Below are 14837 nucleotides of genomic sequence, written 5' to 3' on the forward strand. Positions count from 1 at the left end.
TATAAACTACCAAAACTGAAATAGAAAGAAATAGAATATTTGAATAGACTGATAACTAGCAAAGAAATTGAACCAAAAAACTCAACAAAAACCAGATGGCCTCACAGGTGAATTCTACCAAACATTTGAACAAAGTTAATATGTATTCTTCTCAAATTATTCCAAAAAAATAGAAAAGTAAGCAAAACTTCCAAATTCATTCTGTGAGACCAACATTACCTAATGCCAAAACCAGATAAAGACAACACTGAAAAAGAGAACTACAGGCCAATATCCTTGATGAACATGATGCAAAAATCTTCCAAAAATACTAGCAAACCAAATTCAACAATACATTAGAAAAAAACATTCATCATGATCAAGTGGGGTTTATACCTGGATTGCAAGGGTGGTTCAATATTCACAAATCAATTAACGTGATACATTACTTTAAGAAAACAAAGGTTAACAAACATATCATCTTCACAATATATTTAGAAAAAGCATTTGACAAAGTACAACATCCCTGCTTGGTAAAAACCCTCAACAAGTAGGTAGAGAGTTAACATACCTCAAAATAATAAAGGCCATAAATGAAAAACCCAGGCTAACATCATCCTTACTGGGAAAAAACTGACAACTTTTCCTCTAAGGTCAAGGACAAGACAAGGATGTCACTCTCTCCACTTTTATTCAAGCCCTAACTACAGCAATCAGACAACAAAAAGAAATAAAAGACATTCAAATTAGTAAGGAAACAGTAAAACTTTCAGTATTTTTAGATGACGATACTATATTTATAAAACCCAAACACTAGAAAGATGCTAGAACTGATACAGGAATTCAGTAAAGTTGCAGGATACAAAAATAAATCTATGCAAACCCATTGCATTTTTATACATCAACAATTAAGCAGCAGAAAGAAATTAAGAAAACAATTCCATTGAAAACTTCTCCAAAATTTTAAGATACCTAGGAATAAACCTAACCAAAAAGGTGAAAGACCTGTACTCTGAAACTATACACCACTGATGAAAGAAATTGAAGATGTCACAAAGAAATGGAGAGACATCCCATGCTCATGGGTCAGAAGACCAAATGTTAAAATGTCTACACTACCCAAAGCAATCTACACATTTAATACAATCCGTAATCAAAATACTACTGGCATTTTCCACAAAGCTAGAACAAATAATCCTACAATTTGTTTGGAACCACAAAAGACCTTGAATAGACAAAGCAAACATGAAAAAGAAAAGCAAAGCTGGAGGTATAATTGCAGATTTCAAGCTATATTACAAAGCTGTGTCATCAAGACAGTATAGTACTAGCACATAGATCAATGGAACAAAATAGAAAACCCAGAAATGGACCTGCAACTATATGGTCAACTAATCTTCAACAAAGCAGAAAAGAATATCCAATGGAAAAGGAGAGTCTTTTCAACAAATGGCGTTGGGAAAACTGGACAGCAACCTGCAGAAGAATGAACCTGTACCAATTACACCATCTGCAAAAATAAACTAAAAATGGGTGAAAGACCTAAATGTGAGACAGGAAACCGTCAAAATCCTAGAAGAGAACATAGGCAGCAACCTCTTTTGACATTGGCTGTAGCATCTTCTTACTAGACATGTCTCTAGATTCAAGGGAAACAAAATCAAACATGAACTTTTGAGACCTCATCAAGATAAAAAGCTTCTGCATAACAAAGGAAACGATCAACAGAACTAAAAGGCAGCCTATGGAATGGGAGAAGATATTTGCAAATGATACATTTGATAAAGGGTCAGTATCAAAAATACATAAAGAACTTATAAAACTGAACACCCCCGCCAGAAATAATTCAATTAAAATATAAGCAGAAGACATGAACAGCCATTTATCCAAAAAAACACATCCAGATGGTGAACAGATACGTGAAAAGATGTTCATCATCACTTACCATCAATGAAATTCAAATCTAAACTACAGTAAGATGTAATCTCACACCTGTCAGAATGGCTAAAATCAACAACATAAGAAACAACAGATGTTGGTGAGAATATGGAGAAAAGGGAACCCCATTGCACTATTGGTAGGAATGCAAACTGGTAGAACCACTCTGGAAAGCACTGTGGAGGTTCCTCAAAAAGTAGAAAATAAAACTACCCTATGGTCCAGCAATTGTACTACTAGGTATTTACCCAAAGAATGCAAAAATACTAATTCAAACAGATGTTGGTGAGGATGTGGAGAAAGGGGAATTCTCTTGCATTGTGGAAAGCAAGCTGGTGCAGCCCCTGGGGAAAACAGTATGGAGGTTCCTCAAAAAGTTAAAAACAGAAGTACACTATGATCCAGTAATTGCACTACTGGGTATTTACCCAAAGAATACAAAGACACTAATAGAAATAGATACATGCACTCCTATGTTTATAGAAGCATTATTTACAATAGTCAAGATATGGAAGCAGATCAAGTGTCTGTCAACTGATGAATGGATATAAAGAAGATGTCGGAGATACATATGGAATATTATCCAGCCATAATAAAGAATGAAATCTTGCCATTTGCAATGACCTGAATGGAGCTAGAAAGTATAATTCTAAGCAAAATGTGTCAGTAGGAGAAAGACAAATACCATATGATTTCACTCATATATGTGGGATTTAAGAAAGAAAACAAATGAGAAAAGGAGGAAAAAGAGAGAGAGAGAGACAAATCAAGAAACAGACTCTTAATTGTAGGGAACAAACATGGTTACCAGAAAGGAGGGGGTGGGGAATGAGTTAAATAGGTGAGGGGGAATAAGGAAGGAGTGCACTTTTCTTGATGAGCACTGGGTGATGTATGCAGTTGTTGAATCACTCTATTGTACATCTGAAGGTAATATAACAGTGTATGTTAGCTAACTGTAATTAAAATAAAAACCTAAAAAAAAATGTAAAAAGCCAAAAATTGATGGGATGCATGTCTCCTGCTACATAAACACATTAATACTTAAAGATGATTTATTTTCTAGATAATATATTATTATATACTTACACATAAATATTTATATTAAGTGTATTTATATTTATAAAAATAATTTTGTTTATTATATAAATATATAAATATATGTTTATATAGATAATATATATTTATTTAATAATGTATTATGTATTTTATAATATATGTTATATATTTATATATTTATAATATAAACAAATTTATATTATGCATTATATATATGTGTTCATATATTATTTATATATATTTATATATTCTATATAAATTTAATATTTTATTTACTCCCAAATAGTAAAATACACCTAGGCATAGTTTTTTCTCACAGCTTTATTGGGATATAATTGACCTATAACATTACATAAGTTTGTGTACAATATAATGATTTGATACAAATGTATGTTGTAAAACAGTTGCCACAATGAGGTTTGTTAACACAACCATCAATCTCATGTAGTTACAATATTTTTGGGTATGTATGGTAAAAACTTACAACATTTACTCTCTTAGCAACTTTCAAATACACAAGAATTTATTCGTCTTATAACTGGAAGTTTTTTCTCTTTGACAACTTTTGCCCATTTCCCCCCACCTCCCAAAACAACACCAATCTGCTCTTCCTATGAGTTTTCTATTGGTTGGTTTGTTTGTTTGTAAATTCTACACAAGTGAGATCCTATAGTATTTGCCTTTCTCTGTCTGACTTATTTCACTTAACATAATGCTATAAAAGTTCATGTTTTCTGAAATGGAAGAATTTTCTCCTGGTATGACTGAATTATATACTCACATTATATAATATACGTCTTACACATTATAATATAAAAACACTCACTGATCAATAGATACATTTCCAGAGGTGCCTAGGTGGCTCAGTAAGTTAAGCGTCTGACTTTGGCTCTGGTCATGATCTCACAGTTCATGAATTTGAGTCCGGCGTGGGAATCTGTGCTGACAGCTCAGAGCCTGGAGCCTGCTTTGATTCTGTGTTTCCTTCTTTTTCTGACCCTCTCCCAATTGTGCTCTCTCTCTCTCTCTCTCTCTCTCTCTCTCTCAAAAATAAACAAACATTAAAAAAAATAAAAATAAATAAATAAAATAGAGATATATTTCCATATCTTGCCTTTTGTGAATAATGCTGTAATGGACACTTATTTCTTGTTATTATCTGATTTATCTGGCTAGGACTGCCAGTAGTATGTTAAATGACAGTGGTGAGATTAGAAACCCTTGCCTTGCTCCCGATCTTACAGGAAATTCTTGCAAACTTCTACCATGGAGTATGATGTTAGCTGTGTGTTTGTCATGTATGATCTTTATTATGTTGAGATACATTTCCTCTATACCCACTTTTTTGAGAGTTTTTGTCATAAATGGATGTCGAATTTGTCAAATGCCTCTCATGAATCTGTTGAGATCACCATATGATTTTTATCTTGCATTTTATTCATGCGGTACATCACATTTATTGATTTACATACATTGAGCCATCCTTATAACCAAACATGAATTTTACTCAATGTATTATCTTTTAATGTGCTGTTGAATTTGCTAATATTTTGTTTAGAATTTTTGCACTTATATTCACTAGGATATTGGCCTGTAGTTTTCTTACAGTGTCTTAGTCTAGTTTTGGTATGAGGGTAATGCTGGCCTCATAAAATGAATTTAGAGCATTTCCTTCTCTTTATTTTTGAGAAGAGTTTGAGAAGGATTGGTATTAGTTATTTAAATGTTAAATTTACCAGTGAAACCATCTGGTCCTGGTAAATTCTTTTTTGGGAGGTTTTTGATTACTCTTCTGTTTTTTTTCTGTTCAAATTTTTCATTTCTTTATGATTCAGTCTTGTTTAATTATATGTTTCTAGGTATTTATCCATTTCTTTTATACTGTTCAATTTGTTTACACATAATTACCCATAATAGTCTCTTATGATCTTTTTTATTTGTATGGTATAAGTTGTAATAACTTATTTTTCATTTATAATTTAATATATTTGGAACTCCTTTCCCCCCCCCCCTTGTTTGGTCTAGCTAAACATTTGTCAATTTGGTTATCATTTCATGAAATCAAATCTTAGTTTTGTTCATCTTTTTATTATTTTCCTATTTTCTGTGTCATTTGTTTTTGCTATAATCTATTATTTCTTTTCTTCTGCTAAGTTTTATCTTTGTTCATTTGAGATTTTTCTTTGAGATTTTCTTTAATATATGTGTTTATCACTCTACACTTTCACCTTACTCACACACTCACTTCTCCTCCCCCTTACACACACACACACACACACACACACACACACACACACACACAGAGCAAAAGAGAAAGGTGGAGTATCCCTTATCCCTATTATTAGTATCTTTTATTATATAAAAGAAAAACATGTCTACATATTCTTATACAGTTTATAGAAATTGGTAAATGCCTAAAATAAATATACATAGAATCATCAAGGATTACAGATGTTGCAGTCATAGGTATAAGGCATAATTTAGGGATATGGTTTCTTTGAAAGAGAGAAGTTTAAGATAATACAGCAAGAGAAGCAAAGCATCTAAGAGAAATCATTATCTTGCCCAAGAAATGTGGCTCTTAAAATAAGAAATCAACATCTACAGTTGTTTTTAAAGCTTCTTACTATCAGTCAAGATCAGTCTCCCTTTATAAAAAAAAGAAAAGCCTTAAGGAAAGCATCATCAAATACATTTGATATATGAGATGTTAAATCATTTGGTTAGGATTATAAAATTGCTATGAATATGTATTTTGTGCCAGTCAAATAAAAGTCACAAAACTTTGGTACTGCAAAATTTGCTCCTTTCTGATATAACATATACTGACATGGGATGCAAAAAAAGAGATTGTTTTTCTTTTTATGGACAATTCCCTTGATTCTCTTGCTTCGTTTTACTGTCATATGAAACTATTTCATGATTGTTTTAATTTCACTGTTTGCTTACCAAAATTATGCTCTCACAAGCTTATTGAAGTTCAAAGTCAGTTCAAGTTTAGTTTTCTAATATGTGCCAGTTAATTAGTTCACTGTCAACAATAAGATAGAAGTTTATTTCCAGATGCATGTCTGTATATCCCCGCCCGTGGTACCCCACTCACTTTCAAAAGAAATAGTGCAAATGCTGATTTTTTTTGCTGTTTTCAATTTTTATATATAAACTGGGCAGTCAAGTACAGGGTAAATTGACACTGCAATTTTCTCTATATATTTTGTTAGCAATTTACAAACACCTACTGTTTACTCCAATAAATGTAATATTAATTTTCTTAGAGAAATATGAGCTATATATTTTGTAGGATAAGGGCCAATTTAATACAAGTGATGGATATTTCAAATTTGAAAAATTCTCAGAAAAGGAGTTTAGTCTCACCTCTATATGGAGGAAACTTTTTTTAAATTTTTTTAACGTTTTATTTATTTCTGAGACAGAGAGAGACAGAGCATGAACGGGGGAGGGGCAGAGAGAGAGGGAGACACAGAATTGGAAGCAGGCTCCAGGCTCTGAGCCATCAGCCCAGAGCCCGATGCGGGGCTCGAACTCACGGGACCGCGAGATCGTGACCTGAGCCGAAGTTGGACGCTTAACCGACTGAGCCACCCAGGCGCCCCTGGAGGAAACTTTTGATACGTGTGTTAGGGAGAGTATGCTGTGGTAATTAACCCCCACAGGTACATACACACACACACATTTCAGAGGCCTAAACCAACAGAAGATAATTTCACTCATCACATGCCAGCTGTAGCTCTGTTCCTCATTCACCTTTATCTCAGGAATAATACTTTGAATATATAATCCATTTAGGGCAACTAACCATTCCAGTTTGCATAGGACTGAGTGCCTTCACTAGACACAGGAATTCCAGTGCTAAAAAAGTAAAGTCCCAGGTAAACAGTTGAATTGGTCACCCTAAATCTACTCTAACACAACACATTAAGCCATTTTATATGAAATAGTCATGTTTCTATTTCATAGATGAAGTTGGAAACGTATAATTGTTGAAATCTATTTCCAGACTGCCAAAGGTTTTTCTAACACATATTTGTTACTTTATACATGAATTCAATGAAAGGGAGTATTAAAACTAAGAATTATTGGGGCAGCAGGGTGGCTCAGTTTGTTGAGCACCTGGCTTCAGCTTAGGTCATGATCTCACAGTTTGTGGGTTCAAGCCCCGTGTCCAGCTCTGCACTGATAGCTTGGAGCCTGGAGTCTGCTTCAGGTTCTGTGTCCCCTCTCCCTGCCCCTCTTCTGCTCACCCTTTGTCTCTCCCTCTCATACATAAACATTAAAAATATATATTTAAAAAAACCCAAGGATTATTTTTAAAGCATTAATTCCTCGTGTTAATTTGGGGAGATTAAAAAATAAAATAAGTGAGCATTTCCATGTGAACGTTTTTTAATGCTCATGAGACCAAATAAAATTGATGAGAAAAATTAATATCACCATGTCATCTGAGCTTATTGTGGAATTTTAGATAACGTCAGAAAGAACCATTCATTCTAGTGGAAATTAACTTCAATGTAAAAGAGAGGTTATTTTAGAGTAACTGAGTTTTACAAAAACACTGATTTGGTCATACAAATTTTCTGAATCATTAAATTATATATCTATTTAAATTTATGAGAATTAAGAAAATAGTATTTTAATAGGCAGTGAGTATTATATTAGTAGCCATGTCCATGCGAATTCAGAATGACTACTTTTCCTTAATTAATGTTTCCATGTTATTATTTCTCATTTTTAGTGTTGATTTCAGTTAGTGACATGCCCATTTATTAATCATTATAGAGACTTATACTTTAAGATTCACACTTTGTCTAGCTATTAGGAAATTGTATTGTAAATCCAGGTAAAATGTCATCATGACTTGAAACCATGAATACAAAGAGAATATAGTGTAGTAATTGCATAAAGGAAATTACAGATGTTTATGATTCTTTGTGCTCCATGACTTAGCTGTTCTTCCCTTTGCCAATTTATGGGGATTTGCTCATTGAAAGTCTGGAGAAGTAGCAATTAAACTAGGGTATGCTCTAAACAGAATATATAATAGTCTGCCTCCAGGGCTTTCATTTGTCTTATTGATATATCTCATTGTAAAACCTCAGTAAAGTAGCATGTATTAAAACTTAATGATGACTTGGGGCGCCTGGGTGGCGCAGTCGGTTAAGCGTCCGACTTCAGCCAGGTCACGATCTCGCGGTCCGTGAGTTCGAGCCCCGCGTCGGGCTCTGGGCTGATGGCTCGGAGCCTGGAGCCTGTTTCCGATTCTGTGTCTCCCTCTCTCTCTGCCCCTCCCCCGTTCATGCTCTGTCTCTCTCTGTCCCAAAAATAAATAAACGTTGAAAAAAAAAAAAAAACAAAAAAAACTTAATGATGACTTGAGTGTGACTTGAAATTGTTTAAATTTTATTAATTTCATTGTGGATGTAACCAGATATGAATTGTCTCAGAAGATACTAGGGATTACCATAGACAAATCATATTATTGGAAAATGTGCTTTATTTATATTAAAATATTTTCAAATTATATTAAAAAATTTAAAAACCCAGCAAATTCAAACAGTACTTTGGCAATTCATTGTGTTAATCCTGTTGGTTAATGTGTGCTTTAAATAGTGTGTCTCTTAATACCATAGTTACTTTTAAAGTGTAACATACATCTATACATATGCGTATGCCACAGAAATTGTCGTCTTCAGAGAAAAGGCCCAGTTAACTTAGGTCTGTGTGGTAGCTGAACAGGTAGATCTCAGAAAATAGATAATCACTATGCTCTTTCTGCCAGTTGGTTTCCTTCTGGACAAGGTGTGAGTGCTAAGTGGGGCATCTCTTGGCACTGTGACGTGCCTTCGGTTAGGGGACCAGTCCTGGGATTCTCCAGAGGCACTGACTGGCCTGATGCCCCAGACCCTGAGGCTCTGTCAGAGACAGTCGTTGGAAGGGCAGCTCTAGGGTGGGGCATGCACTGGGTCACGTACGAAGCTCTGGGGTCAGGGCAGAGTAGTTGGCACAACTGTTTTGAATCCATTTGACCCCTGGCATTTGGTCAGAGTCCCTCATGGTGCCCTTCTGGTCAGGGACGACTCCTGGCCACAGTGGGATCCCCGGATGGTCATGGTGTCTGCCCCACCCTCTGGATGTGCGCTCAACAGTACGAAATCTCAGGCTAACACACAGCTAGGAGACATATATGTGACGTGTATATACACACACACACACATTCCAGGAAACGGAGGGTAAGGGACTGTTGTAGATTGAGGAATGAGTCAATCCAGCCAAAAGAATATAACATAGGTATTTTGAACATGAAAATGATGAAGATGGTACAGAAAGAGAATTTAAAAGAATAGAAGAAATAAGCAAAAAGTTGTATAAAAGGTATGTCTTATAAACTTTAATTGGTACTTTTGGAAATTAGCTGTATATTTTATAAGCAAAATACTTATAAAACATATTTCAATAGGGTGTATATCATTTTGCATTACTTCCTTTTCTAGTATGTATGTACTTCAGAGTGCATAAGATACTCATGTTGGTTTGTGAAGAATGTTTGCTTAATTCATCTATACCCCTGCTACTGTGGAACTATAAGCCATGATATTTGCCAAGACAAAGTCCTTCATCCTCCTCAGTCTAAATATGTGTGGCAACTGGGATTTAAAGGTAATCCAATATTTTTTTTAATTTGCTTGAATCACTGCAAAATTTATTAGGTAAGTATTCATTTTTCAATTATATAAAATATTTTATATCTCAAAACACAAAATAATATAAAAATGCATTTAGTAATTGAGCTCTCTGATTTGTTCCTATAATAGACATATGCCTAATACCAACTACATTCCAGGAATTCTGCTTGGTGCACAGATACACAGTCATGAAGGAAACTAGAGCTATTCCTTACTCTTGTAGATCTATTTTTTGGAGGGGAATTATTGGGTACATACAGTGATAAGTATGTTATTATAAACTGAAATAAAATGTTCCTATAGAAAGAAATAGCCTCTCATGAAAGCCTATAACCAAAGGAAAAAAAAAAGAGAAAAATACATGGGCAATTGGAAGAGTAACTTGGGAGGTAGATAAGGTTTCCATGATTAAATGCCTCTTGAACAGAGATACAGAGAATGAGCCCAGGGTAGAGAAGTTGGAGAAGAGTGCATTTTAGATTGAGGGAATTATATTTTTAAAACACTAAGTTTCGGGACACCAGGGTGGCGCAGTCGGTTAAGCGTCCGACTTCAGCCAGGTCACGATCTCGCGGTCCGTGAGTTCGAGCCCCGCGTCAGGCTCTGGGCTGATGGCTCGGAGCCTGGAGCCTGTTTCCGATTCTGTGTCTCCCTCTCTCTCTGCCCCTCCCCCGTTCATGCTCTGTCTCTCTCTGTCCCAAAAATAAATAAAAAACGTTGAAAAAAAAATTAAAACACTAAGTTTCAAAGAATATAAAGTTTCAGTTATGCAAGATAAAGCAGTTTTGGAAATTTACTGTACAACATAGGGCCTATGATTAACAATACTATGTTATGTATTTAAAATTTTGCTAGGAGGGTAGATCTTACATTAAATTATCCTATCACAAAAGGAAAAAAAGAAACAAAGTAAGCAACAAAAAATTGGGGTGGGAAGAAAGTTCTAGAGGTGATGGATAAGTTTATGACAATTGATTTTGATTATAGTTTCACAGATCTATCTGTAACTACAAAGACATGCAGTTGTATACGTTAAATATCTGCAACTTTTTATATGTCAAACATACCCCCTAAAAAGTGGGTTAAATAACAAAAAACAAAACAAAACAAAACAAAACAAACAAAAATACAACAACAACAACAACAAAAACCTCTGCTAAGTTAGAAGAGATGAATCCTTTGAAGACCTGGCTGGAACTCTGAGAACAAGAGTAGAGATAAGACTTGGGGAGAGCGCAATGCCAGAACTAAAATGTTGGGTTAAATATTTGTATTTTTATTCTAAAAGGCATAAGAAATCAGTGTAGAGTGGCGCCTGGGTGGCTCAGTGGGTTGAGAGTCTGACTTCTACTCAGGTCATGATCTCACGGTCTGTGAGTTGGAGTCCCGTGTCGAGCTTTGTGCTGACAGCTCAGAGCATGGAGCCTGCTTGGATTCTGTGTCTCCTTCTCTCTTTGCTCCTCCTCTGCTCACACTTTTGTCTCTCTGTCTTTCCAAAATGATTAAAGGTTAAAAAATTAAAAAAAAAATCACTGTAGAGTTTGACACATTTAAAAAAATGATCAAGTGTAGAAATAGATTCAAGACAAGGAAATTGATAGTTGTAGAGCAGTCATATTGTGAGGGGATTGAAGATTGAAATACATGGAAGTTCTTGTTTATGGATTGAATACAGAGAGCAAGTGACAGAGGTATCAAAAGGAATGTGAGATTTCTGGCTTTCACACTTGAAATGAAATAATTCCAACACATATTTTATCAAATATGTTTCTAATTATTTTATACAATGGCAGTTCTTGTTTCAAAATCTGTTTTGATAAACATAATTTTCAGTTCTATGGTTATACTTTGTATATTATTTGACTTAATTCATGCAAATTGATCCACATTCTTAAAACTGTATGACACTTCAGTTAAATCTTTTAAAGACTCCTCTGTCAATGATATTTTGGCATGATAGTTTGCCAACAATCAGAAAATCAGTAGATTTGATATATCTGTTCTCAACTAATGGCTTATTTTATTCAACTGACAGCAGCTGCACTTACAACACTACTATTACATTAAAACAGTGTTGAAGTAAACTAACAATTAGCTTTTTAAACAGTAGACATGATAATTTATTTCATGATGCTCATAAAATGATATTCTGGAGAGTTAACAACCCCTAATGACAAAAATAGTTATCGGTTCATTAAGCAAATCACACGTAAGACCAAAAGTGGTAGAAGAGAGCAATGACTTGTTGATTATTTTATGTTAGTGCTAAAAGGAACTTCGGAGGTTGTGTTACGAATACTATTTTAAAAATGACACAAAACAAACAAGAGCAAACAAACACAAAACAAACAACCACTTAGGTTAGAGAAGTTACTTGATGGAGCTGGTCTCAGGACTATTTAGGCAGTATGTTAGCTCAGTGGTTTTAAACCTTGAGCACATAATATAATCAATCACCTAAGGAACTTTCAAAATCTACTACTGCTGGACTTCCATTACAGAACAATCAAAGTGGAATTGTGGTGAAGTGGACATAGGAGATCTTTAAAGCCTCCCCAAATGTTCTAATGTACAGAATGAGAAACATAATCTGCTGTTAAAGCCAAATCAGTTCATGGACTTCAGTGCCTGCATCATTTTTATACTCTATTTTTCTTTGTCTCAAAGTAGGAATAATGCATGTGTACACTTAATTTATTTTAAACATTAAAATTCTTTGGAACTAAAAATGGCTACAGGGAACATATTCACAAAAATAAAATAGCAAATATATTTTTTAGGAAAAATAGGAGGAGTAATAAGAAATCAAATGGTTTGTGGATAAATCATCTCTGAGTAAACATACTTTTATGAATGACAAAGTAAACTAAGTTTACTTTAAAATAAAACAAATACACTTTTAAGACATGGGGGTAATATGAAGTCAAAATTGTTCATGCATAAATCAACTTTGAGCAATTATCATCAAGGTAATATAAGTGTATTTAGTCATCTTTTCATGGAACTATGTTCAGAACTTAATGAACATAGCTAATTATTACAAAAAAGATGAAGTATGTGTCTTCCACATCTGAGAATCTAAATTACTTGGGCTGTCCAAGCTAAAGAAGCCAGTGTGATGAAAGTCAATAGTCAATAAATAAGTAGAGCTATCCCAATTCCTTTTTAATGTCAGTACAAAGATTCAACAAGCAACTTCTCCCAGTCAAGTTTTCAAAACAAAAAAGAAGTTAGGATAAATTTTAAAAAGTATGTAAATATAATTACATTTTATGCAATACTTATTTTGTTCTGCTTGTTTCTATTAAGATCTCATTTCCTTCTCTTCTCATAAAATATAATTGAAGAGGAACATTAAAATCAAGCTGGTAAATTTGCACGGGGTGCATTAATTTTACCAGTAGTAAAATTATTTTAATTAAGAGATTTTTCTACCAACTCAATGAAGTGTCTTACACGCCCAATCAATTCTTGCCAATATGATTGCTCTACAAAGAAGGGATGATAATTAATTAGAAGAAGCCCCTTCAAGGACAATTGGTCTACAGTGCACAACTTGAGAAAGAGCTGACATGCACTGTTTCTTTTCAATGTCATCATCTATGTTCATTATGTGTGTTATTAGGTTTGAGAAAAGGAGATACTGACAGAGTGGATAATGAGTTGTGAAGTGAAATAAGATAATATGAATTATGGTTAAGAAAAGAAGAAATCATAGCAAAAATGAAGAGAGAAGTTCTCTGAATACCTTTCTTTTTTAAAGCTTGTGATCATTGCAGCTTAGTTCACCAAATTTAAAACACATTTACAACATTTAATATGTGATAGTGAAGTATTTTTTTTCTAAGTCAATAACGAGTGCCGTGATGTGAATTGGTATGGCAAACCAATATGTACTTCAAATTCCCCCTTTTTTCTTTACAAGTAGTGGCTCTTATTTCTGGTATAAAATATTGTAATAATTAATAATCTGCTCATTTAAATGACTTTTATATTTTGTAATGATTGTTGGGAGAATGGCAAATACTGAATCTCCAAAGCAATCTTGATCAAAAGTACTTTTTCCTACCACACTGCTCCACTTTCAAGTCTTTTGTTAAATACCTGCTGTTATTTCTATTTCCATTTAATAATTTCAGGCCTTAATTCAAGATTTAAAAAAGAAATCTGAGTGTTAAAAACCAAATGTATTTTAGTACTTTTCACTTATATCTCTTGTAAAAAAATTGTACAGTAACAGGATTATGTTAATTAATTATTAAATAAAAATAAGTGGCTTTCACATATAGATAAGAACTATTAAAAGATTTAATTGGAAAAACAATTTCCTGTAAACAGCAGTGAAAATATGAAAATACCCAGGACTAAAATTAACAAAAATGTTATGTAAGTTCTACATTAAGAAAACTTTGTATATTGCCACAGTATAGTTACAAAGACACAAAATCTAAAAGAAATTCTAAAAATATACCATGCTGTTGGAAAGGAGACCTAATGTATTAAAGATTTCAGCTCTTCATATTATTCACATATTTATTAAGATTTCAATAAAATAACAACAATGTTCTTGTGTTTGTTTTATTTATTAAAGTCTGCCTGGAAAACTAACTAAATAATGCCATGCATACTGTGTAAGAGTACGTTATGTTGGTTGTGGGGTAGAGATTTCGTTCTGCCAAATAGTCAAGTGTATTATACAGCTTCATTAATGAAGAACATTGTACAATTGCACTGTTAGTCAAAAATATGCAAAATACAATGTTCAAATATAAATTCAACTCATGAAGAAAAATTAACATCTAATAAAATTTCCATCTCAATCATTAGGCTAAATAAGAATTACTGAATAATTGGGGTTGAACAACTTGATAATCATCTGGAAAAAAAAGTCTGATTTATATCTTACTAAGCATACCCTGAGTTAAATTCATACCAATAAAGTTTTAAATATAAAGATTTTAATGATAAAAATATCAGAAAAATGTTGGAGAATTACTTTTTAAATTTGGATGGGGAAGACCTTTTATAGCTACCAATCAAAATATAGTTGCCAGAAAGAAAAACTGGTCACTTGATTACAATACAAGCAAAAATGTCTGTTTGTGAAAGACATCGTAGAAGCAGTCAAATAAACAAAAACTGTTCAGAGGCATAGAAAGT

The 14837-nt window shown here is 33.6% G+C and overlaps 1 protein-coding gene across 1 annotated transcript in view; it reads left to right on the forward strand.

The window, feature by feature from the left end:
* EYS (eyes shut homolog) overlaps positions 1-14837 on the forward strand; it is a 1631667-nt gene that overhangs the window by 137431 nt on the left and 1479399 nt on the right. The window contains exon 6 of the mRNA XM_047102761.1: positions 9486-9651. Within this exon, the coding sequence (XP_046958717.1) occupies positions 9486-9651 (166 nt within the window). The remainder of the gene's footprint in view (positions 1-9485; positions 9652-14837) is intronic.

Source organism: Lynx rufus, unplaced genomic scaffold (assembly GCF_022079265.1).
Source record: "Lynx rufus isolate CCGP_SWC_20201006 ecotype Redwood Valley unplaced genomic scaffold, mLynRuf1.p SCAF_6, whole genome shotgun sequence".
NCBI classification, from domain to species: domain Eukaryota; kingdom Metazoa; phylum Chordata; class Mammalia; order Carnivora; family Felidae; genus Lynx; species Lynx rufus.